The sequence below is a fragment of the Oreochromis aureus genome, linkage group 11, assembly GCF_013358895.1.
Source record: "Oreochromis aureus strain Israel breed Guangdong linkage group 11, ZZ_aureus, whole genome shotgun sequence".
NCBI classification, from domain to species: domain Eukaryota; kingdom Metazoa; phylum Chordata; class Actinopteri; order Cichliformes; family Cichlidae; genus Oreochromis; species Oreochromis aureus.
The window spans coordinates 18,715,387-18,739,555 of NC_052952.1; the positions used below are offsets into that span (position 1 = coordinate 18,715,387).

The 24,169-nt window shown below is 38.7% G+C and overlaps 3 protein-coding genes across 4 annotated transcripts; all 3 read left to right on the forward strand.

Annotated features, from left to right (window-relative positions):
• The first annotated feature begins 1,774 nt into the window (after nucleotides 1–1,774).
• On the forward strand, nucleotides 1,775–6,359 carry rbm12bb (RNA binding motif protein 12Bb). Its single transcript, XM_031746239.2, has 2 exons — nucleotides 1,775–1,928; nucleotides 3,998–6,359. Exon 2 carries the CDS (start codon nucleotides 4,020–4,022, stop codon nucleotides 5,922–5,924), a length of 1,905 nt encoding a protein of 634 aa, XP_031602099.1. The 5' UTR covers nucleotides 1,775–1,928; nucleotides 3,998–4,019; the 3' UTR covers nucleotides 5,925–6,359.
• Nucleotides 6,360–7,136: 777 nt separating this feature from the next.
• On the forward strand, nucleotides 7,137–17,970 carry upp1 (uridine phosphorylase 1). Of its 2 annotated transcripts, XM_039619159.1 has the most exons (14): nucleotides 7,137–7,281; nucleotides 8,742–8,824; nucleotides 8,928–8,977; nucleotides 9,975–10,032; nucleotides 12,284–12,390; nucleotides 12,484–12,542; nucleotides 12,828–14,002; nucleotides 14,260–14,302; nucleotides 14,666–14,777; nucleotides 14,884–15,042; nucleotides 15,193–15,307; nucleotides 16,467–16,676; nucleotides 16,778–16,924; nucleotides 17,042–17,970. In XM_039619159.1, the coding sequence occupies exons 8-14, from the start codon at nucleotides 14,265–14,267 to the stop codon at nucleotides 17,194–17,196; spliced, it is 936 nt and encodes a 311-aa protein (XP_039475093.1). In that variant the 5' UTR covers nucleotides 7,137–7,281; nucleotides 8,742–8,824; nucleotides 8,928–8,977; nucleotides 9,975–10,032; nucleotides 12,284–12,390; nucleotides 12,484–12,542; nucleotides 12,828–14,002; nucleotides 14,260–14,264; the 3' UTR covers nucleotides 17,197–17,970. The 2 variants fall into 2 exon arrangements, with proteins under 2 accessions (XP_039475093.1, XP_031602139.1); XM_031746279.2 differs by lacking the exons at nucleotides 7,137–7,281; nucleotides 8,742–8,824; nucleotides 8,928–8,977; nucleotides 9,975–10,032 and adding an exon at nucleotides 12,034–12,213.
• A 1,604-nt stretch (nucleotides 17,971–19,574) lies between these two features.
• On the forward strand, nucleotides 19,575–23,551 carry stmn2a (stathmin 2a). The gene is made up of 5 exons (XM_031746274.2): nucleotides 19,575–19,706; nucleotides 21,338–21,433; nucleotides 21,600–21,772; nucleotides 21,923–22,114; nucleotides 22,213–23,551. The coding sequence occupies exons 1-5, from the start codon at nucleotides 19,688–19,690 to the stop codon at nucleotides 22,270–22,272; spliced, it is 540 nt and encodes a 179-aa protein (XP_031602134.1). The 5' UTR covers nucleotides 19,575–19,687; the 3' UTR covers nucleotides 22,273–23,551.
• The last annotated feature ends 618 nt before the right edge of the window (nucleotides 23,552–24,169 follow it).

Sequence of the window (24,169 nt, forward strand, 5' to 3'; positions counted from 1 at the left end):
GTGCCTGACAGATACTTTAAATTATTGAGGTTGATCGCAAGTAATTTCCTTTATCTGTCCTTGTGCCATCAGAGCTGAATCAGCCTGTTAGAGAAGCCCGTTTCCGCCACAAAAAAAAAGTATCCATAACTCGAAGTTTTGATAACGCGAAGATTCGAGTTATCATTCATGAAATTTCGAGCTACTTTCTTGAAATTTCAACTTATTAACTCGAAATTTAGACAAAAGTAGCTCGAAATTTTGACTTACTTTTCTCAAAATTTTTTAAACACTTCCCAATTTTTTCTCAAAAATTGGCAGAGCTAACTCGAAATTTTGAGTTAATAAGTCAAAATCTCGAGAAAATAAGTCGAAATTTTGAAAGATAAGTCGAAATTTATGGATACTTTTTTTTTAGTGGCGGTTACTGTTTAAGTTTGTTTGGTGACCTCGTCTCCTTTACAGCTTCAAAACTGTCCACTTGTAGCCAATTGCTATGGAAGCCTGTTTTCGCCACTAAAAAAAAAAAGGGATCCATAACTCGAAATTTCAACTTATTTTCTCGAAATTTTGAGAAAAGTAACTCGAAATTTCGAGTTAGCTATGCCAATCAGTAATCTATATGGAATGCACACTCAAAACCGGATTGCAACAAATTGGCGCTTTCGAGAGTACATTTGCTGATAGTAACGCCATGTGATTCAGCTAATAACACAAGGATTTCATCATTTGTGAAGCCACCCTGAAAATAATCAGCAATTTGTGCATTCATGACTGGCTATAATACTGGTAGCTTAACTATAGCATTTGTCGCTGAGGGCTTCAGCTTCCAGGTAACAAGGAAATGACGCCATTCACGTACATTACTGATTGGCAGCGCTAACTCAAAATTTTGAGTTAACTCAAAATTTTGAAAAAAGTAACTCGAAATTTCGAGTTACTTTTCTCAAAATTTCAAGTTAATAAGTCGAAAATTCTGGAAAATAACTCGAAATTTTAAGTTATGGATAATCTGTAATCAGTCTGCTGGTATCAGCTCCAATGCTGCTTCCCCAGCAGACTACAGCAAAGTACACTGCACTCACTGCAACTAAATGGCAGAACATCCGCCTACATTTTACTGCACACAAGTATCTCAGCTTCCTTGGGAAATAAGCATGCATGATGACACCACTCAAGCGCTGGAAAAGCTTGGTTTATTTATTGACAATTGACAGTGGATTATGTTTTAAAAATGCAAAACATCACAAGCTATGCAAAATCATTTTAAAATAATAAAAACTTAACCAGTGTTTTCCTTCCCACTGTCGCCAAAGCATTTCATCTGTTTGCCGGATCTCTGTTTTGTTTTGTTTTTCTTTTCTGTATTATTGTAGGGTCTTTACCTTACAATACAAACTGCTTTGAGGCAACTGTTGTGTTCCAAATGTCTGTCATTAGGCATAGCAGAAAATATTAAGACACAAACAAACACATATACACACACAATGTAAAACTCTATATTGTGGGAAAAAACGCCAGATGAATGTAACTTTGGAGAAGATTGTAAATATGGTAAAGTGACACAGGATACAGGCAGGTTAATTAGCAAGTCAGCTAATGGTTAGGCTCTGCTAGAACTTTGCCTGAGCGTTCTCAACAACGTTTTCATGCCGGTACAGTAGATGGCAACATGCAGCTTTGACTTCGGTTTGGACCGCGCCGTCTGAGGAAGAAGAAAAAAAGGCGCTGAAGAAGGCAATTTTCGCGTTTCAGACCACACTCCATACCAGTTGGTGGCGGTAATGCACCATTCAGTTGTTTGCCAACTGGCAGTAAAAATTTAAAAAGAAGAAGAAGAAGGCCATTTCCCCTCAAACAGTGCCGTGAGAGCGACGTAGCCGACTTTATTGTTCTCAATATCTCCACTACTCTCGATATTTTAACGAGAGTCTTTGGTTGCCTTTTGTGTAAGTTCTGACGTTGGTTATGTGACAATATGGTGGTAGTATTAAAACAAAAAAACGTCGTCATTGCTGCTGGTCGGATTCGGGGGATAAACGAGCTAAAGCTACAGGCCTAGCTGGGTACAAAGACGAGTGCAGCTAAGCTCGACATTTTGTTCTTGGTTTCAGCGGCAGAGGCGTTTGAAATAGCAGAAACAACCTGGCCAACAATCCACGTTAGCTAATCTCAGCTGGCATACAAGGTTACGATGTTTGCAGGTTGCGGGTATTTTACGTGTATATTTTGTCAACGATGCGGCTGACAGAGGCATGTCCGATTCAGTAATGGCGACGTGGTTGTTATGTACTCGGAGTCGGAGCACTGCGCTTTTGATTAGTTGCACGCTGGTGACACATTTAAGTCATTTAGTAAGTTATTGTACATGTTGAGGGTTTCTCTACGTGGATGGCCAACCTGGAACCGTTAAGGCTCTGTCGTTGCGTCCCACCCCGTGATGCATGGGTGGTGATTTCTGGTTGACAGCAACTGTCAGTTTGCAAAGATTCTGAGATCTCCCTGCTGTGCATGAAGGCGACTCATCAAGATACCATGTTAGTTCGTTTTCTCATTGATATTGGTGGTAAAAGGTCCTGTGATTTTTCACTTTGGGTTAATGATCTTGAACTGAGCAGTGACTTCAGCGTATTGCTGCGTAAGGACCATATAAGCGACTGGCTCAAAGTCTTACTTATTGCCTTTAGTGGTGACATCCGTTTCCTACCTGATACAGCCATTGATGCTATAAACTGGACATTTTGGAATCATTGGGAGAAGCTGGATCAAGGCGGCAATGTAGTGAAGAAACCTTGAAGAAGAGCAACATCCTGATTTCTTTGGGGTTTTTTTCTTTCTTTTTCTTGCTTTGGTTCATCAGAAACACAACAGTCTAGCTCGACCTGTCCGAACAACTTGAAAGCAGGAATTCTGAATTGGTAACACAAAAAAAGGAGTGAACAAAGGAGTGTGAATTTTCACCATCTAATTTGATTTGCTTATAAGAAGATCCAAATTCATTTAATTATGAATTGAGGTGGACTTTGTGGTGGCTGAAGCATAAAACTTTTTTTAACTAGCTTTTTACGAGCAGTCAACTATTAACTTTTAAAAAAATTAGTGTTTTGCACAGCTTTGAAGCTAAAATGTACATAATGGATACATTTGGGTATTTTAAGTAACAGTAAGTAAGCAGACCGGACTTCTTTGCCCAAAACAAATGAAAATGCTGCTTTGAGCTATGACCACACTGGTATACTCCTAGCTCTAAAGCAATACTGAAGGGTTTCACGGGTTTTATGTGTTGTAAATGTGCAACTTAATGTGCTTGTGAAGTCTGAGACTGATTTGGAGCAGCCTTTGATCATGTCTGGGACAGATGGAGCAAAGGTTAACGGTTGGAGATGTTATCTGCTGTTAAGCGTGATCTTGTCCTTTTTTTCCTGTTTGTAAGATGACAGTGCCAGATGAAGAACTAATTTTTTTTTTCCCTCACCAAGCACAGATTTCACAGCTGGATTTATGACTGGTCATCGAGGATGTTCTCCTACAGTTGATCACTTGGCTAAATAAGTGGACAATATTTATAAACTTGAAAGTGGACTTGCTATATTGAGGATTTTTCTTCTTTGGGAGGTGGTTTCATTTTCAGCTTGTCATCTTTCAGAACTAATGTTGCTCTGTTATTGAAACCAGTATGGTGTGATTTTTTTTTTTTTTTCATTTGCTTTTTGTTTGGGGTTTTTTTGTGAAGTCAATTTGGTGGGAACTTGAGTCAAATATTTTAAATAGTGAGCAGAATTTTAGTTTTAATATGGTCTGTATTTTAGTTCCTTACTTTTGCTGCGATTTCAACGTAAAGGCCTTTAGTTTTGTGCTTTGAGGCTTGGCTCTTTAGAACGTGAGGTGGATTTGTGATGGCCCTGAGATTGCATTGCTTTTCAGGTTTCATGGTGGTACAGCGAAATGCCGGGAAATTGGCACAGAGCTACAGATGCTCTGTTGGCAATAATATTATTCTATATCCTTCTGTCTACAGGTGCTGTTGTTTGTGCTTCAGCATGGCGGTCGTCATCCGTTTACAGGGACTGAGAGTCACAGCGGGTTCTGAGGATATTCGCAGGTTCTTCACTGGTCTCAAAATTCCTGATGGAGGGGTGCATATAATTGGTGGGGAGCGAGACGAGGCTTTCATTATCTTTGCTTCAGATGAAGATGCAAGAAGAGCCATGACACGGTCAGGTGGTGTCATTAGAGGCTCACCTGTTACATTGCTGTTAAGTAGTAAAGCAGAGATGCAGAATATGCTCGAAAGAACAACAAAAATTGTGGAGAGGGATCAGAAAAGGCGGCTTGAAGATGACGTTGGACATCCTCGCAGATCTATGGAGCCAGAGATGGGCAGGAGATCAGCCAGCAGATCGGGTGACACACCTCCACCCCTGCTCCAGAGGGCCCCAAACACAGATGATGTGTTTTTGTTTCTAAAAGGACTGCCTTTCTCTGTCACTGAAAAGGAAATTTGTGACTTTTTTGGTGGTTTAGTTGTTGATGAAGTTGTTTTAATAAAAAATCGCCAAGGATTAAACAATGGAACAGGTTTTGTCAAATTTGCAACAAGAGAGGATGCAATGGAAGGGTTGAAGAGAGATCGGGAATACATTGGCTCAAGGTATATTGAGATCTCCACGACAACATTGAATGATTGGCATCGGGTTACTGGTAGAATGCCAACAGCTATCATAGATGGGAGTTTCCAAAGGGGGCGATCACCCATTCCCAATCAGAGGGATCCACAGCACCGTGTAAGGTCACGATCGCCTGTGGCTCAGAGGCGCATTGCTCCTTCAGAAGGGGAGTACTGTGTTTTGTTGGAAAATCTGTCATTTGCAGTGGAAAAAGAAGATATAAAACGGCTTTTTCATAATGCGAAACTTGGGGATGACCAGATCCTGCACTTGATTGACTCTGACGGGAAACGAAAAAGATCTGCACTGGTGCTGTTCAAGAGTTTGCGTGACTATTGTGAAGCTTTAGCTCATGAAAAAAGACAGTTTTTCAATCGACTAGTGCATACCCGTCCAGTTTCGAGGGAGAACATGATTGCCCTTCTGAAACCTCAAGGTACCACTGTCCGGCCTTCTGGAAACTCGGAAAGGTTTCAGGAGAGGCCTGCGTCTTACTCCAGTGATCCTTATGACTCAGAGAAGATGTGTGTGTTTGTGCGAAACCTGCCATTTGACGTACGAAAAGTTGAGATCATCGACTTCTTCCACGGGTTTAATATCACAGAGGACAATGTGTGTGTGCTGCAGGACCGAGAAGGTGCTGGGGTTGGACAAGCTTTGGTGGTCTTTGGATCTGAGGCCGAGGCTATGAGGGCACTCATTCTCGATGGACGACGGTTTCTTGGGTCAAAAGTCATACTAAAATGCATTACACGTTCTGAGATGCAGGAGTTGGGTGCTGATCCACCAGTGGTGCAAGAGCCACTGCTGAGAGGGGAGCAGTACTCGAGCAAGAGCAGCGAAGCATCTTATCTCACTGGTGACACTTCATATCCTGACTTCAGGTTTCCTCGTGATGGGGGTATACCAGTAACTGATGCACAGGACAGCATCCATGGAGGTATTGATTATGAGCCTCGTGCAGCGCGGTCTCGTTCTCCAGAAGACCGGGGCAATGGAGTTCGTGGCAGTTTTCGCTCCCCAGTGGAGCCTTTTGACGCGCCCACCTGTGTTCAGTTAGTCAACCTACCTTTTCAAATCAGAAGTGAAGAAATCTACGATTTTTGTTACGGATATCGTATAATACCTGGGTCTGTGTCACTGCAGTATGACCAGAGTGGAAAACCTAAAGGCTCTGCTACTTTGGTATTTGAGTCTCGTCGAGAGGCTTTAACGGCAGTTGAAGAACTAGGTGGAAGACCAATAGGGCAGAGAAAAATAAAGCTGCTCCTTGTGTGAAAGTAAAATTGCTTTTCGTTGCACTTAAAATTCCAGGTGTAATTGGAAATGTAAACAGTGATGATTTGAAAAACCACTGCGTTGTGTTTTGACTTAGGTTTTTTTTGTTTTGTTTTTTTTGTAGGGGGAAAAAAGGGAGGGTGATGGGGGATGTTGATATGGGATGACTGATTCTAACTATAAAGTGAGCTTGCGTGTATTTAATTTAGCCTTCTTTTATTTGTTAAAAGCGATACTCTATTTCAATTTTTGATTGAACTTGTGATGGTGTGAAAAAATGTGTATTCCATTTCATCTTACTGTCTTTTTGTACACTGTCATTTTAAAATAAAAAAAATGATGCTTTTGAATTGTTAACATTAAATTAGGATCTGCTGATCAAGCTTGTCTATACAGGATACAGATAAATAATGAATAAAAAATATTTTGAGTTCAGTGATGCATTTTCTTTCTCCCCCCAAAGACCTGTTATGACATTCTGCATTTTATTTATTTAATTTTTTTGTAGACAGCCTTCAAAGAACAAAACCTTAAATATAACCACTGTTTAAATGGTCAATACTCATCTGTAGTGGTGAGTATGGTGTACTGACAGGTTTGAAAAAATAAGTATAGATGCCTATCTTTTTACTATCTAGTATGTTAAACGTAAAACTATTGCATGCTTTTTTTCTGTGTCCTTTATTTTCATTTTAAATGATTTGTAAGCACTGGGAGAGCGGCTCACCTCAAACAGTGAGAAAATTAGTTTAAAAAATGTGAATGTTTTTTAAACAATATCTTTTCCTTTTCTACATATAACAGAAAGAAAAGAAAATGATTAAAAATGTGAATGTTTAAAATGACAATATATAAGTTTCTGTTATATATAACAATATAAAATAGCTTTGTATACAAAATTTCTCAGACATTAAGTTAACAGTCTGTGATAAACGGTAGTTGATCAACCACTCTAAGCACCAATCCAATGTTGCAACGAGGTGTAGCGGATCCTGGTGGCCGCCTAAGCAATGGCGAGGTGTGGCTTCACATCAAATAGGCCTCTGTTACAGAAGACAGTACAGTTATAAAAAGAAAAACACTTAATGCTGTAAAGATAGATTCAATACCTACTTGTACAGAAAAAACAACATTCAGATATTGATAAAATTGCTAATTAGATTAAATGTAGAAACAACACTACTCCCTTTTCACAACAGTAGAACGTGTCGATGATGCTGACTGCACGAGTTTTATTTTGAAAATTAAAATTCGGAAGTCGTGTTTTATTTGTGTGTTTTTCTTCCTCTTGACTGGCATGACACTGGTGAGGTGAACAGGCTAAAGTCCACGCTGAGGGAATTTCGTAGAACTAGAGGTGAATAAATTTATCTTCATAAAATTTTAAACCTCGACATCTATAAATTCGCACGATGAGCCGAGCGTTGCTAGCCAGATTTGATAGATGTTTATAGGAGTTTAAACTTTTGCATCGTTTTCCAAGTTATGTTTTTCTGTTACTTGCCTTATTTTTCTTTCTCGTTTTGTTGTTTTAACGTCATTAAGCTATCTGTACATACAATCCCGACCATTAAATACGTAGCGAACTGTGAACGTTCACATCAACCGCTAATGTTAACGTTAGCTGCTCGCCGTTGCCTTGATGCGCAGGCTTTACACAGATTTATTTATTTAATTTTTTGGGGGGTGCCATGAGCGTTATAGTGGACAGCGGGAACGTTACACCTGTTTTCAAAAGTTGTTTTTTAATGCAGTTAAATTAAGATTTAGAGTTTTAGAAAGTATTGTTGACAGCCTCATAAAGTTTGATAAGTTAGCTTACATTCAGTGTAGTAAAGTTAAGCTAAAAGAAACATGTTAAGTAACAATAAAAAAATAAACAGCTAACATTAAATTGATTTTTATTTAAGTATATTAAACCGGGGAATATATTATTTATGTAAGGTGCTTATTTGATTAATTATTTTTCTATTCTGTTTCTCTGTATGCTAAACCTTAGGAGTTTGATATTTAACCATCTAACCCTGACCAGACTATTTTAGCGAATAAAATATGAATACTTTCTTTTTCTTTGAAATTTCCCTATTTGTGTTTATCGTTATCAGTAATTCTTCCATTTTATAGCAGATATTACACCGCAGTTAATCGTTGTTTTCTGACATCTTTAAACAAAAATGAAATGAAAAATTGTTTAAACAAAATTACTATTATTATCATTGTTGTTATTTGGCCAGCCTTGTCTGTGACTTCTTACAAAACACTTTCACACACCTGGATGAGTTAACACCAGATGAGTTAACATAATACTTTTTACTGTACAATATAAAGTGCCTTGGGGTGACTGTTGCTGTGATTTGGCACTGTGTATATAAATTGAACTGAAACAGTGACTGTAATTGTGGTTTGGTTTTGTATCGCAAACATTTTTTTTTTTTTTGCTAGTTTCACAAAATCTAAGCAATCATCTTGTTGTGTAGATGCATGACATTTACAACTTTTCATACCAATAAACTCAAATTATTTAGTGAAGTATTTGAATATTGTAGCTGTAAAAAGATACTTAATTATGAAATAATTAAATAATTATCAATGGCAATAAAATAATAATAATAATTTATAGGGTCATAAATCATTACACACTATAGTGAAAAGTTGTAAGTATTCCTGATATGCAGCCTTGGCCTTGGTTTGGACTCCAAACCCCTCATTTTAAAACACTGAAAAGCAATATATTAGTGACTAATGCATCCTTCTGCTGCTTAGTAGGCTTGTAGAAATTAGTAGGCTTAAAGCATGTTTGAACCTTACTGACACCAGAATGGAGATATCTAGGAGAAGAATCCTTCAAAAGCACCTGGAGCCAGCGAGACCCCTGCGCCGCTGCATCCCTGCCGACATTGGTAAGTCATCAGTGCAAGTAAACAGGATCAAATGTGCCAGTTTGAAATGTAATGTGTGCCTGTGTAATGAATGTTCATATGGGGATGTTAATACTTTGTTTAGATCCACCAGTAAATCCTGCTGCACATGTCCAGGTGCTGATGGATCAAGAGGTAAGTTAAAAAAAACCCTAATTATAAAGAGGGTTGCATGGTGATGCAGTGGTTAGTACTCGTGACTCATAGGAAGAAGCTGGGATCCGTGTGGAGTTTAAATCTTCTCCATGTATCTGTGTGGCTTCTTCCCACAGTCCAAAGACATGCAAAGGTTAGGTTAATAGCTGTTCATCTGGATGTTGTGTTTTCAATAAAAAAAATGTTTTGTCACTTGGATGAGTGATGCAACGCTACGTCCAGATGAACAGAATCCACCTTTTGGGATGAATTTACCTGGATGATTGAGCATTCATCAAGACGTTAGGTTAATAGGTGATTCTAAGTTGACTGTAGGTATGAATGTGAGTATGTCTGTCTCCCGCTCTGTTACAGCTGTGCACTATGAAAGCTGGGATAGACTAAAAATATCACATTTTTTTTCACAGAAGTTAAATATAGTTTTGGTAAATGAAACCTACTGATAAAAAAGGAGTTTAAACTACATTGTTACAAAAAGGTGAAGCTGACAGTGTATATATGATATGGACATACATGTATAACAGTACTGAAAAAAAAAAGTACTAAAAAGCATCCACCTGTTTGAAGGTCATTCATAATCAAACAACAAAACAGCATGGGAAAGTGAACAGATTCTAAGCTTTGGCTTTCCATAATCTGTCCATCAGGCTCTAGCTTGCCACTGCAAATATGGATTTTGTAGAGACGCTGTTTGCCATGGCCATGGTGAGACTTTGTCAGGCTAAGATTCATCTAAGATGATTTTTTCCACTGTGTGGGTTTACTCTGGTGGCACCTTATGCCACCAGAGTAAACCTGTGACACACCCCAACATTTGAGAACGGTGGCACTACACAAAGATGACACATAACACTAACCTAATGATTTCCTTTCGAATAACTAATCAGTTAATTATTCGGCGCTTCAGTATTTTAGACTCATGATATCATGCTTTTTAAAAAAATATATATTTAAGCTGAAATTTTGTATTTGATAGACAAATATTGGTGTAGAGCAGTTCTACAAGATCATCAACCTTCATAAACAGAAAAAAGGTGAGTTTTTTCTTCTTCTTTTTTTTTCAAAAATAAAAATGACTCCGAAGCAGCTTTTCCTGCACTATGTACAGTTTCAAGGACAAGTTTTTGAACCCTTTGGAATGGCAGGATTTCTGCAATTCATAAATACATTTTCTGATCTATTATCAGTTTTACACATACATAATTTGACTTCTGTCTTCTTTCAGCTGCTCCCTTTAGGGGTCCCCAATAATACCTCTGTTACACGAACTTTTTCTATGTCCTTCTTAACTACATCCACAAATCTTCTTCATGGTCATCTTCTTTTCGTTCTTCCTGGAAGCTCCATATTCCACATTCTTTATCCAAGGCATCCACTATTCCTCTGCTCCAAACAATCCCAGCGTTGCCTCTCTAACTTTGTCTCCAAACTTCTCATCACAGTTTTCTGTCTGATATACTGATTTATAATTCTGTCCATCCTGGTCCCTAAACTACAAAGCATGTTCAGCGTACCCAGGGTGTCTTTCCATTATTTGGATTCAATCAGGATAAATGGTCGGGTGAAGCTGGTTAGTAGCTTGAAAAGTTAACCCAGGGCTTCCCTTGCACAGTCACATGAAAGATACATTTAAACAATATATTTTACTGTCCTATAGCCTAATAAACAAGGCGTGGAAAGCACTTCAGCTTGTTGGTGTGGTGAACAAGTGTTTTTGGTGGGGGTTCTAGTAGCTGCAATTCCAGAAATGTCAAGGAGGCTTAGCAAGTATACACATAGATAGTACATTTCATACATTTTCTGAATCACAGATTAAGACACATACATTTCCATGACAGTGAGACACAGTTTTCACTTCATTCAGTGTTTTTAGTAAGGTTATGGTTTAATAACTTGCACATATAAAATGTATTCTGCCAGAAGAAAAGCTCTATCACAATGCTGTAAATACAAGACTCACAGAAAATATTCTTCACAATTTTATCCAAACCTCTGAACAAAACATAACCTGCTCCTGACAGTTCTAGTTTTTATTCATCCAGCTGCAGCCTGTCTGGTGTTTAAGGGTTTAAGCGTAATGATTAAATAAAAAACAGAATCATAGGCTCAGTCTACGAACAAATTTGATGGGAGGTCAACAAAAATAGATTAGGCGTCCTGTTTAAGGATCATATATTAATGCTTATAGAATAATGAAACTACTTTAAAGTTGTTTGTTGCCAGCAGAAAAAAATATCAAGGAATCAAATTTTGTCATCAGGGAAACCCAAAGACTTCAGAAGCAAATGAAAAACTTCAGACCCTCCTACTCTCACCTCAGGTGTCTGAAGAATCTTCCTGGAATTAGTGTTTTGTGAAGAACTGTTTGGTCATTAGGCAGTAATTTTATACCCATTGGTCACTAATCTGGAGCATAACCTCCTCCAGAGCAGGTTAGGTTTGCAGCATAAGTTATCATGGCGATGTACCCCAGTAAGAAGTAAACCACCTTTGTAGTACGGGAAACCCAAGGTTAACTCTGAAGTTACCTGGATAAGCCGATATCCTGCTTCACAGTCAGGCCTCTCGTCACTCTGACTGAAAATCTGAGCATCTTCAACTCTACCGCTTCCAGCTCAACCTCGACTGTTTTTGTCAGAGCCACTGTCTCCAAACCATTCATCACAGCAGGCCTCGCTAACCTTTTGCAAATCTTCTCTTTCACTCTTGCAGCGATCCTTCTGTCACAAATCACTCCAACCCTGGTCTCCCCCACTCCACCCTGCCTGCATGCTCTTCTTCACCTCGCTTATACTCTGTTCATCCCTTTGGAGGGTTAACCCCATGTATTCAAACTCATTTACCTTCATTACCTCTACTCCTTGCAGCTTCACTGTTACACCTGTCATCAAACCCTGAATTCATCAACTCATCTTTCAGCACTACCAGTCCCCATCAGATGTTTCTTGTCACTGCTGACCAGGCGTTCACTGGGACGAGGAGTTTTGGACCAAAGGCATCACAATTTTTTCCTCAATTCAGCTGATATTGTGAGGAATGACCACAAGAGGGCCTTAACATCCAGTAATCAGAGAATTATCACAGAACTGAATAAGCTGTTTTAGAAGGAATTTGTCTTTTTGGTGAGGTTGTGTTCGATGTAAGCCAATGCAGAAGTGTTGGTGAATCCCAACGCATCAGAAACGTCTCTTTTTGTCAGCTTTATTACCTTTGAGGTAATTAAAGAAGCAAACAGATTATTTTGGATATCCCTAACTTGAACTCTTATGACATGTTTATCTTCAGACAGGATATCTTACACAAGGGACTTCTTAATTGGTCTGGCCAGTTGTCCAGAGGCCAGGAAGAAGCCAGAATTCTTGCCAGATCACCCAATAGTGTTAAGTGAGGCAGTAAGTGTAAAATTAATGTTGTTTACTTACTAAATGGTCCAAATAATATCAGTAGTGTCTGGATTTAAAGATGCTTTTATACTATCTTCACAGAGAGATCCTGAGCAACTAAGGCTTTATGAAATGAGGATGAGTGGCAAGAAAGATGAAATGTGAGTTTACTACTGTAAATTTGTTACCACAGTTTGACTTTAATGCCTTTTTCCTACTGTAGAAAAGAACAGTAGACAGTATAGATTATGATTTAAATGAAATACACATTGTTCTTCAAGACTAATTTGAACATTGGATATTTATAACACCAGTTAATGTATATATGTATGAATTAAGTTAAAGTTAAAACACAGAAAAAAAGGTATTTTTTACGGTATTTTGTTAAAATTAGGTCGCTAACATAAACACCATAATAAAAATATGTCACCTTTGTTTGTTTTTAGGGCGGCTGAAGGGCTTCACTCATCTTGAGAAATTTGTCTTGCTTGTGCAGTGTTTGTGTTTGCTGTTCTTCCTTTCAGTTTAATTTAACTTTTTATTTCCTATTTATTATTTTGCAGGAGGTTGACTAGAATTTCGGTTTTTGATAACCCCCTGAGAGTGCTGTAGTGTATTTATACTGTGTGAACACCTTTTTGAAACAGAAAAAAACTGAATGGCTACTTTTCAGATGTTTCAATAAAAGTCCTGAACTGAAGTGATGGCGGGAATTATGTTTACACTGAATTAGTAGTTCTCTGGAGTTAAGATTAGCATTTGTTTACAATTTGCTTTTGATTTTCTGTCCTACACCTCTGCTATTATCAACCTGCTTCGGCAGCAGTTTCCATCCCAAATGACACACCTGTGTATTGTACAGCTGGTGAGCATGTCCGAGCATTAAACAGCTTAAGAAACTGGCATAAACCGGAGTGACTCTTGCATCAGTCGAGCAGATATTAACAGGAAGACCAATGATATTTTATTTTATCTGTTTGTTATGTGTGCTACATTCATAGAATGGTTGTTTGACAACACATTTGCTGTTTGAAAAAAAAAGATTAATGGTCAACATGAAACCGTGCATTCTTAAATCTACAGGAAGCGAAAAGCACACATGAAAGATTTTGTTGAGCACATTTTATAAAATGTAAGGATTTTTCTACACTATTTCAACATAAACCACCAAGGCCAGCTATATGTTGTTGGGTTTTTTTTTTATTCCTGCACTTAATGAATCATTTTCTTGTACAACCTTCGTCATTTTGACCAAACTGACTCACAATATAAACTCTGGGAAAAGTACTGCTTTTCACAACATCTGTGGAAATCCTTTAATAGCGCCGCTGTTACTGAACATCTGCTGCACTTTATCGACCTCTGTACGTGACCGGAGGCCGGTAGCCACCATCCAGTGAGTGGGTGACGAGACTCATTACTACCCCTGTGACTCATCTGACGTCACGGTATTGTGGGCCGGCTCTCGGCGTTACGGAAGATTTTCATACTGAAATTTAACGGAGGAAGAGAGGAGCAAAAGAGTAACCTCTCAAAGAGCAAAACATCTGTATCTTCTTTTTATTTTTATTTTTTTTGTTTTGTTTCTTGGTTTCGTGAGTCCCGTTGGCTGATCTTTCAGGTAAGGATGAAGCTCATTACCGTATTTTCTGTAGCCGGTGCGCGATAGTGCTGAATGTGCATGTTGTCATTATGTTCCTATGGTGACTGTTTTAAATTTAAAAAAACAAAACCAAAAACCTTAATTGTACAGATTTGAGAACTGAGTTACATGCTGGAGAAATTCTAAGTAACATGCTTTCTCAGCAGCCAGGTGTCGTTATGCGCTTCTTTCATTCTGCTCACTGAGTAATTTTGTTCGGATTCGGCTGTTCGCAGGAAAAATGGACTCCAAGGACGAAGGAAGCGCTCCGTGCAGCAGGTGAGAAGTTCCGGTCAACATGTTTAACATATTTGCTTAAAAACGCAGGTACTACTCAGAAAAAACGCTTCACACACGTCAGCTGTGATGTCGTCTTGGAATGAGGAAGCTGGGGTGTGACAGGATATATGGCCATTGATTTTCTTTTCTTTCTTTTTCCCCCTGAAAGTCGTGACGGTTTTGTTATGGTCTTACAGAACCAATGAGATATTTGTAATACTACCGCGTTAGCTACCCACCATAATTACATAACAATCATTGCTCTTCATGGATCTGTGTGATTCAGTGTTTTAATCAAGCTATTCAGCCCGACCATGAGGTTAAAACTGACCTTTTCATGTCTATCCTTCTCCCCTCTTAAAGCCCTGTTTATGTGCACAACCCACACCTGGATGCACTGAAAGAAGACATCCTCTACCACTTCAGTCTAGGAACTGAAACTCATAACCTACAAGATATGTTTGGTGATGTCAAAGTAATGTATCCCATAGTCATCTTTTTTAATTTTTATTTTAAAGCCTTGAGCCTGTTTTTGTCTGTGCAGTTCTCATGTCCATCTTTATGTGTGTGCTTTTCTGTAGTTTGTTTGTGTGGGTGGGAGTCCCTGGAGAATGAAAGCATTCACTGAGTACATCGCAGCTGAACTCGGTATGGAAGACCCCGAATCTGAGTATCCAAATATCTGTGCTGGGACGGATCGTTACGCCATGTACAAAGTTGGCCCTGTCCTCTCTGTCAGTGTATGTAAGAACAATATCCTCAATGTTATTTTGTTTTTCACATGATCTTTTTCTTAAATTGTATTTGTTTATCTACCTAATCTACCTAAATGCATAATAATCTCATGAACGTCATTTAAAAATGGTGTGTGTCTCTGCTTGTTTTTGCAGCATGGAATGGGCATCCCATCTATTGCCATAATGTTGCATGAGCTATTAAAGCTCCTCTATCATGCAAAGTGCACAGATGTTACAATTATACGCATTGGGACATCAGGTGGAGTAGGTACGTGCATTTGGGCCCTTTTCTTGGTGAGGAAAGGGAAAGTCACCCTTTGGAACTGGGTTCTGTTTGGGATTCATTTGTAGATTAAGCCTAAAGACCAGCTTGTGATAGGATCGTTGTTACAATGGCACTAATTACATGTCATACCAGACCTAGTAAAATAAACAACCAAAATATTGTTTTTTGTTTAATTTGATAAATGTTTGTCCGTTTGGGGACTGATTTATTTTTTGTGTGCAGCTATGCAAGATGCAGTTACAAAATGTTACCGGTGAATAGCTGAAAGCTTAGTTCAAGGATGGGAGTGGATTGAGACGTCAGCGACGTTGCAGATGCCATGATCCCGTCAACAAAATGGTCTCTAGGTTAATGATTTGTTTTCAGTTTAGAAAAAACGAGACAAAGGTTTCTGTGTTATTAGTTACATTTTAACAAAGCTCAAAGGATCGGGTATTACAACTAGCGGGAAAGCAGAGATGGTGTAAGCAAAAGCGAGTGACAACGTAAGAGTGATGAATACTGAGCACTAGACTGGAAAACTGTCAAAGTTACACTTAATTGAAGATCAGTATTGAGGGGTTACTTATTTTTTGGCATTGTAAATATATTATTATACATCTGCAGCATTAGCGAGCTAGAAATTCTTTTGTTATTTAAAATATGCTAATTTTCCTTGTAATTGTGTCGCACGTACTTTCCAGTAGATGGATCGTGTGATGATACAAGAGATGACAACAGAGTTCTTTGTTTTGAAAAAGGGCACATTTTTCTATTTATATCCCAAGAAACAGACATGAAAACATTTTCACAATTAATTGCAAATGCTTGGTTTTAACTGATTTTTTCAGATTTTTGAAAGAGAGGTCAGCTGATCTTTGAAGCCTGCCTTTACACAACCTTGGCCTTACACAAGCAATGACATGAACATTTAGCTGTTGCCCTGTGTTGCATATTTGAATTTGCAGTATATACATATAACATTTCCAGCACATGATGCACATGATGGTGATTCAATTCTAGAAGCTGTGACTAAATTTTACAACCACTGATCTTCATAGTAAAGATATATGCTCTAGAAAAAAAGTAAATTCTCCTAAAACCTTTAGATTTGTAATTTCACTTAAACTGCTTCATCTAATCTGCTGTATTTGGCTTTCAGGACTTGAGCCTGGCACTGTTGTTGTCACCAAGCAGTCTGTGGATCCCACCTTTCAGCCCAGGTTTGAGCAGGTGATCCTTGGGAAGACCGTGGTGCGCAACACTGATCTGGACCAAAGCCTGGCTGAGGACCTGCTGCAGTGCAGCAAGGAGCTAAACCAGTTTAAGACAGTTGTAGGCAACACCATGTGCACGCTGGATTTCTATGAAGGTTTGAGTTCTGATGCACCAATGTGTTAGTGAGTACACTGTTTGCCAACATCTACAGTCTTTCACCGTCTTCCTGTTTTCTCTGTTTGATCACACGTGTAGGGCAAGCCCGTTTGGACGGCGCTTTCTGCTCCTACACTGAGAAGGACAAGCAAGAGTACCTCACCAAAGCTCAGGAAGCAGGAGTTTGTAATATAGAGATGGAGTCATCAGTGTTTGCTGCTATGTGCAAACTGAGTGGAGTACGAGGTAAGAAATTTCAATATCGGCATCGTTTTACTTCTGACTGCATTTTCAGTGTCTGAAAACAGCACGTTGTCCTGAAACCCCACTGGATTACTAACGTTTATCTCTGTTTGTCAAAAGCGGCTGTGGTTTGCGTCACGCTCCTGGATCGGCTGAAGGGAGATCAGCTGGGCAGCTCTCACGAAGTTCTTCACAGTTACCAGCAGCGTCCTCAGATACTGGTCGGCTACTACATTAAGAAGCAGTTGAATGCCAAAGCAGCGAAAGATAGCTAAATAAATGCAAGCATACAGTAAATTCTTATTATCTTTTGTCTGGAAGCCATACCTTTACATGTCTCCAAAAGACTTAAATGATGCCTTCTATTTATCCTTTGACACTGATTTACTAGATACACTGCTATAAAAACATGCACCGCTATACTGTTGTTTTATTTTGTATTTCTCTTAAGTACACTTGAATTGAGAATTATTGATGTAGCACCCTTGTATTTAAAGTGAGTTAAATTCATTAAATATGTGTATTAGTTAAGGTCGTATTTCTTCTGCTTGACATGTAAAGTTTCAGATCCGTAAAACTTGAACCTGTAAATCTAAACTCACAGTGGTGCCATAACAAAATCACCTTTTTACACCTATTATAAAAAATAATTATTTTAAAATATTTTATAGGTTTAAATTTGTTGTTGAAAACTTAACTGTGTATGTGGAGATTTTTTTTATTAGTATTGTCATCCAGATTGTATTCAGTGTCTTCGACCTTTGTATATGTGCTCAGCATTTCTTTCACAATATAAGAGCTGCAACAACACGACACTCCGCTTGAGAAAGATTTCTGCTTTGTGTCATAAATAAAGCAAGCTAGTAAAGCTTTGTGCAGTCTGAAATTTCACAACATATTAAGAAAATAATTCTTTATGTAAGAAGCACTGCGGCACAAATGAAATGTTAAGTTTGTTGTATGATCTGTCAGTATTTGCAGCTCTTGAACAGCCTGGTGAAGTCAAGATCAGCATCCTGACCAATAAACAAGCCAAAGATATTAATAAATGGTGTTCTGGTGTGTACTGATTGAACAGTAAATTATAAATAATAATAATGATAATAATAAATATCCCTAAAAGATTTAGGGTAGACCGGTGTTGATGTCACATTAAGTGTTAATGCCACATTAAAGGACACTTTTGCAGTGGTCAATTTGTGGAAAAGACACAAAAGTTTGAGGGGAGGAAGTATTTTGTAATTTTTATGGGTCAGAGTAAATTTTCATGTTGCTGCTTTTTTTGTAATAAAAATCTCACACAGTATTAGTCGCTTAAAAATTGGACACTTATTAAAAAGCTCAAGGTTTTTCATCAGCAAGCTTTAGCCATGTGGTAGCTAGGTTAAAATGTGACACATGTAACAACTGAGCCCCCGCCTGAGTATAAGAAATGAGAAAGGTATTTGAAGCTAGGCATGTAAAGGCAGTGTTGTATAAATATATCTGTTTGTTTCTTTGTTGGCAGAATGGTTTGTGTTGAGCCACACACAAACAGCTGGCCGAAGGAAGGATGGGTTTGTTGTGTTGTCTGCTAAGGTTACCTGTAGGAAACACATCATAAGGTCTACATTATTAGAGCACTGTAATTTCCTAAATATATTACTTGTTTATTACTCATATGTAGACTAATTCCGATATCGGGTTTCAGAGTTCCATTGATTGTTAATTATTTTTTGTTACAATTAATGACAAAAATGGAAAGAAGGAATGAAGGAACAGTTATTGAAAGATGTTTCAATGGTCAGCAATTCATGGAAATTCGAGTAAAAATCATGAAAACTAACCCTGGTCTAACCTAGTTTGTCTATTAAAATCAGCTATATGAGGAAAAAACACTTGGTTTTAAGAATTTCAGCTGGTGTCACTGGGTTCATTTTCTAGAAAGATCTGCTGAGACTGAAGCTACTTTGGACTGCTTTGGTCAGAGGAATAACTTTAACACACTCATTCCCTCTTTTGTCTAATGCTGGTGATAGATGACGCATTAAAGGTTAAGATAAAATTGAACACTCTGTCTAATGGCGAGTGTCTAATATTTTTGACCAGCAGGCGTGGCAGCCTGCAGCAGCTCGATGAAGAAGTCTTCATTCTTACCTGTCTGTGTTACAGTATTATCTGTTTCAATTGGTTTAATAGATCGTTTTCACTGCCACAGCTTTGACACGAATCAGTATGTGAATGCAGGTGTTATAATCACTTATACTTTGGTTTTGGTTTTTTCAATCTAAACTTTAGTCATTTATAATTCCTGTTACTACCCCTGTAACTTCATACTGGACTATATCATGACACAGTTGCAGGTTGAGGAAATATCGGTTGTTGTGAGTGTGATGAATCATCTGCACACCAGGATATTCACTTCTTTACAAAAACAAAAACAAAATAGTGACCATGTTGGTGTATTTTATTTCTGGCCTATATTTTTTGCACTGTTAACTTGGATCATTCTCAAACACATTATTATTACATTATTATTCAGGCTTGAGGACAAATAACGGCTTTATTCTGAGGTGTCTCATTATTTTGAGCTTCGGTTAGCCTGCACTGGGTGGTGTAAGACGCGCGGCGCGTGAGAGGAGGGTCTGTTTGCGCGCTCCCGTGCGTTCCCACCTCCTGTCTGCTATCCGATCCTTCCTCCGTCTCTTCGCTGACTCAGTGCCTTAAGCAGCATCACCGCTCACCAGAACAGATCTACAGCATCCTCTGCGGAGAAATACATCAGCCATGGCTAAAACAGCAACCGGTAAGCATTAGTCTGGATGGGTTAAGATGGATTAAAGCGGGATGGATGGATGGTACAGGTGCATGATTTTTGCGGAAGGTCTATGTCGGCCCGGTGTAGCCTACCGGCTGGTGGTCGTGCTTCTGTAACAGCTCCACCATGAAAATAAATATATAAATAAATAAAATAAAATGAAAGCTCTCTTTGCCGTTTTCAAAACTAAATTGCATTAAATCACATTTCTGCAGACTATTGTCTCCACGCAGGACTCTATTGATGATAAGAATGTGGGCTCACGCCGAGCATCCTATGTCGTTAGGTTACTGAAAAATCTCCTATATTATCCTACCTACGTAAACATATTCATTTTTATATAACAATTGTGGTAGGTAACAGTGTGTAATTATACAATATGGGCTGCCTGAGAGAGGTTTATTAACCTTACAATGCTCCACCTGCGGTTCACGCTACAGCGGCCCCAACATGCAGCATAATGCAGACGGACCCCACCCAAGATGCTGGGTTGCCGTCGATCATTTAGCCGACACCAAATCATTTGGAGGCTTCATCTGTTTGACTTTTACATTCCTGTGGCTATAATGAAAGGTGCAGGTTATCGTTTTACTTTTTTTTGTCACTTAAACGTCTCCTTAAGATGATTGTTGTCGGTTATAAGATTGCACCTTTTATTCATGTCTTTAGCTTTCCTTATCTATTCCTTGCAAAGGATTGCACCAGCTGTGGCAGAGGTGCTGCAGTTTATTTTCCAAAAATTCATTATTGATATATGTTACAAAAATAAAATGTAGGCAGAGTTAGCACACTGATATTATTCTAGTCATCTCTTCTGATGGGCAGTTATTGTTGTAGGCCAGACATTTAGCACGGGTTTGTTTGTTTTTGGCTACCCACTTTACAAAATTCTTAATATAAGCCACCCATTCTTTCAGTTTTTTTTTATTTTTTTTACATAAAGTATAATGTGCCAACTCACTATTCTGCGTGTAGTATCGTAGATTTGTAGTGAACCAGACAGGTGTATGGCAGGGTGGGAGGCAGGCCAGCCCTGCAGCAAGGGGCTGCTTCACACGCTGGCCTTTGCAGCAGAAGGCTTAGCAGCGCTGACAATCTGTAGTCCTCTCTGAAGAGCCGGGTGGGCACTTTGTCAAAAATTGAAAGAGCACGAAGAACTGGCGGTGAAGATTAAAAATAGTCCAAAGATCTGGTGAAAGTTAATTAAAAAAAAGAACGTTCAGGTCATTAATCTGGTGTTTTTTACGACTGTGACACCACAGTGACCGAGGCGCATTATTGGACAAAGCTGTTTCATTTCCTGATTTTAAGCTCACATGTGAACTTCAGTAAAAGTAATGCTTGTTATGCTCTTAGTTTGATAATGCTCACAGAATACATTCATCCAATTAATTATTAAGCAGTGCTGCACTTAGATACATTTCAGACTTTTAACAGCTCATTAAGGCAGTCATCTGACGCTAACAGGTTTGTTGAGAATTTCCCCTTTCTTAACAAGTAATTAAATTGAAAATCTCAACTATATGTATCCATTTGTGACAATGTTGGTTGTGACAAATGGATAATGCTGTGTTTGTTTTATGGTTTTATGGTTTAACACAGTTTTTATGTTCTTGCAGCATACAAAGAGAAGATGAAGGAGCTGTCTGTCCTCTCCCTCATCTGCTCCTGCTTCTACCCAGAGCCACGCAACAAGCTTGTGTGTGACTTTGAAGGTATAAATCAGCTGAAACATGGATTTTCTTTTAAATTAAACAAGCTAACTCCATGTTGATGATTTCTCTAATACAGATTTTAGTCAAAAAAATACGTATCATTGGACTGATACAGTAATATGTCTTGACTTTGCTACCATTAGCATTGTAATTGTGTCATTTACAGACATGGAGGTGAAACCTATAAACAAGCGGGCTTCGGGTCAGGCTTTTGAGGTGATTCTCAAGCCTCAGTCTCCAGTGTCAGATGTAGCCCACAACCTTCCCTCACCCCCAAAGAGGGACATCTCCTTGGATGACATTGAGAAGAAACTCGAGGCAGCTGAAGAACGGAGGAAGGTGAGTATATTGCATCGATGTCAACAAGCTTTAGGTGTTTAAAATGTAAAACAAAAGAAATCTTTGAGACATTTAACTATGGAAAATGAATAATTCATATTACAAGATGGAGGCGCAAATGATTCAATTTGAATACTTTTGTATATTCAGTACCAAGAGGCCCAGGTGCTGAGGGCTTTGGCAGAAAAGCGAGAACATGAGAGGGACGTGTTGCTAAAGGCCATGGAAGAGAACAGTAATTTCAGCAAGATGGCTGAGGAGAAGCTCCAGATGAAGATGGAGCAGATCAAGGAGAACCGTGAAGCCTACCTGGCAGCCATGATGGAGCGCCTACAAGAGAAGGTGAGTCGTCAGCTTTATCAGAACTAAAAGCATATGAAAGGGGCTGGGCAGCGTCCTGATGAGTAGTCATTCTCACTGTGCTGTTGTGACGTTTCCAGGAGAGACACGCGGCTGTGGTGCGCAGAAACAAAGAGCTGAGGGAAGAGCTGACAGCATGAGCCTCACACGAGTCCAGACTTCCTCGATCCATCCACCCAATCCTGTCCCCTTCCTCGGTAGAGCCTTCACCCTCTTCGTAACAGACACTCAACCCTGGAGGCTGAGAGGTTCAAGGACCTCACCACTATATCACAACCCACCATGCCACCAGTACTCACTATTATCAGTATTATCAATGGATACAAACATGAATAACACTCATCTTGAGAATTGAATGGTTTTGTTGATTTAACAGAAATTGAAAGAATATGGGTTTTATTGGCTTTAATTTTGTCAGTACTTTTATCTATTTATCTATCTATCTATCTATCTATCTATCTATCTATCTATCTATCTATCTATCTATCTATCTATCTATCTATCTATCTATCTATCAATCAAATATTTTCTTTGTCTTTGATTAATGTTCAGTTCTTGAAGTTTGACTCTGCAACCGTTTTCTTGTGGAAGCTCTCAGTGGTGTGAGTTGGCTGTAAACAGGCATTTGCATTGATTCCCGATGATGTCCTGATAATGATGTTTTTTGCTGTGTCTTTTGTGAAGAATGATGGTTGGTGTTTCCAGACTACAGACTCCTCAAGATATCAACGTATCTCAATATGTATCTCCCTCACGCGCACCTACTCATTCTCAACACGCACACTTGGAACTTAACAATAATCGAAACCCCACAGATACATAGAAGTCCACTTCCTCTGAAATGAGCTCGATAGGTGCTTTATTGTTATTAAGAATGTCTATGCCCAATGGGAGCAACTGTTTATACACTTGCAGATTACCACTTTACCCCGACGGCGCCATTTTTCGATGAATCCATTGTTACCCAAATGAATAGCTCTGTTAAGAACACGGTATTGGGAATGAACCTTATAAAGTTGTGAATGTTATGACACCATACTGGTATCATGCATAGTGTCTTGGACAGTAGAATGTGCTGTTGCTCCCATCTTGATATTGATAGTGTGAACATTACGTATGTCTGTGTGGGTGTGTGTGAATGAAGAATGACCTTGAGGCATCATCAGCACCTTCTCTCATTTAGGGGGTTAGATAGAGAATGGATGCAGGATGCTTTACATTCAGCACACTAAACTAGTCTCTTTTTAATATACAGTACCACTGATATCTGCCTGCATCTTCTGCTGCTTGTTTTTCTCCCTCCATATATTTCTCTGTGAAAGCTTTGCTGAATAAAAGTTTGGGGTTCTGTGAACATGGCATGCACCATCTGAAACTTTTCTGTAAACTGCCAAATAAAAGAACCAGTTATCTACACATCCTGAGAATCACTCCTCCTGTAAATTTGTATTCTAATCTGATTTTAATAGCGTTTTAACATTTTTATTATTGCAGTGTTTAGAGTAGTTAAAAATGTACAGATATGTAAGAAGTTAAAGGAAAAGTCAACATTTACATATACTTTTAGAGAGATGGACTGAACCCATAGTCCTAGAGAATATATGCAGAAGAGAATATATGCTCTCTTTCAAGGTTTCTGAAGTTTACATATTAGGACATAATAAAAAATAATCATCTGGTCCTCAGCAGGCCCTAAAATTAGGTACATACAACCTTGGTTGAACAAAATCACGTCACATGTCATGTCAATATATAACAAACAAAATCAGAAACGGTATGTGAAAAACTGCTTCCATAAGAATTAAGAGGGTAAGCTGTGGCCGGTGCTAATCAAATCCAGCTGTTTAACTGATCGTCAGCAAGTATGAGCACCTCTATAAAAGCAGAGGGTTTTATTTTTACAGTTTGATGGTCTGGAGCAGTTGTGTGTTAACACAATGCCAAGGATGAAAAACATCAGCAATTATTTGGGAATGGTCATGAGGTCGTTTCTGAAAAATTTAAAGTGGAGAGAAGCCGCCAAAGTGGAGATGGTTT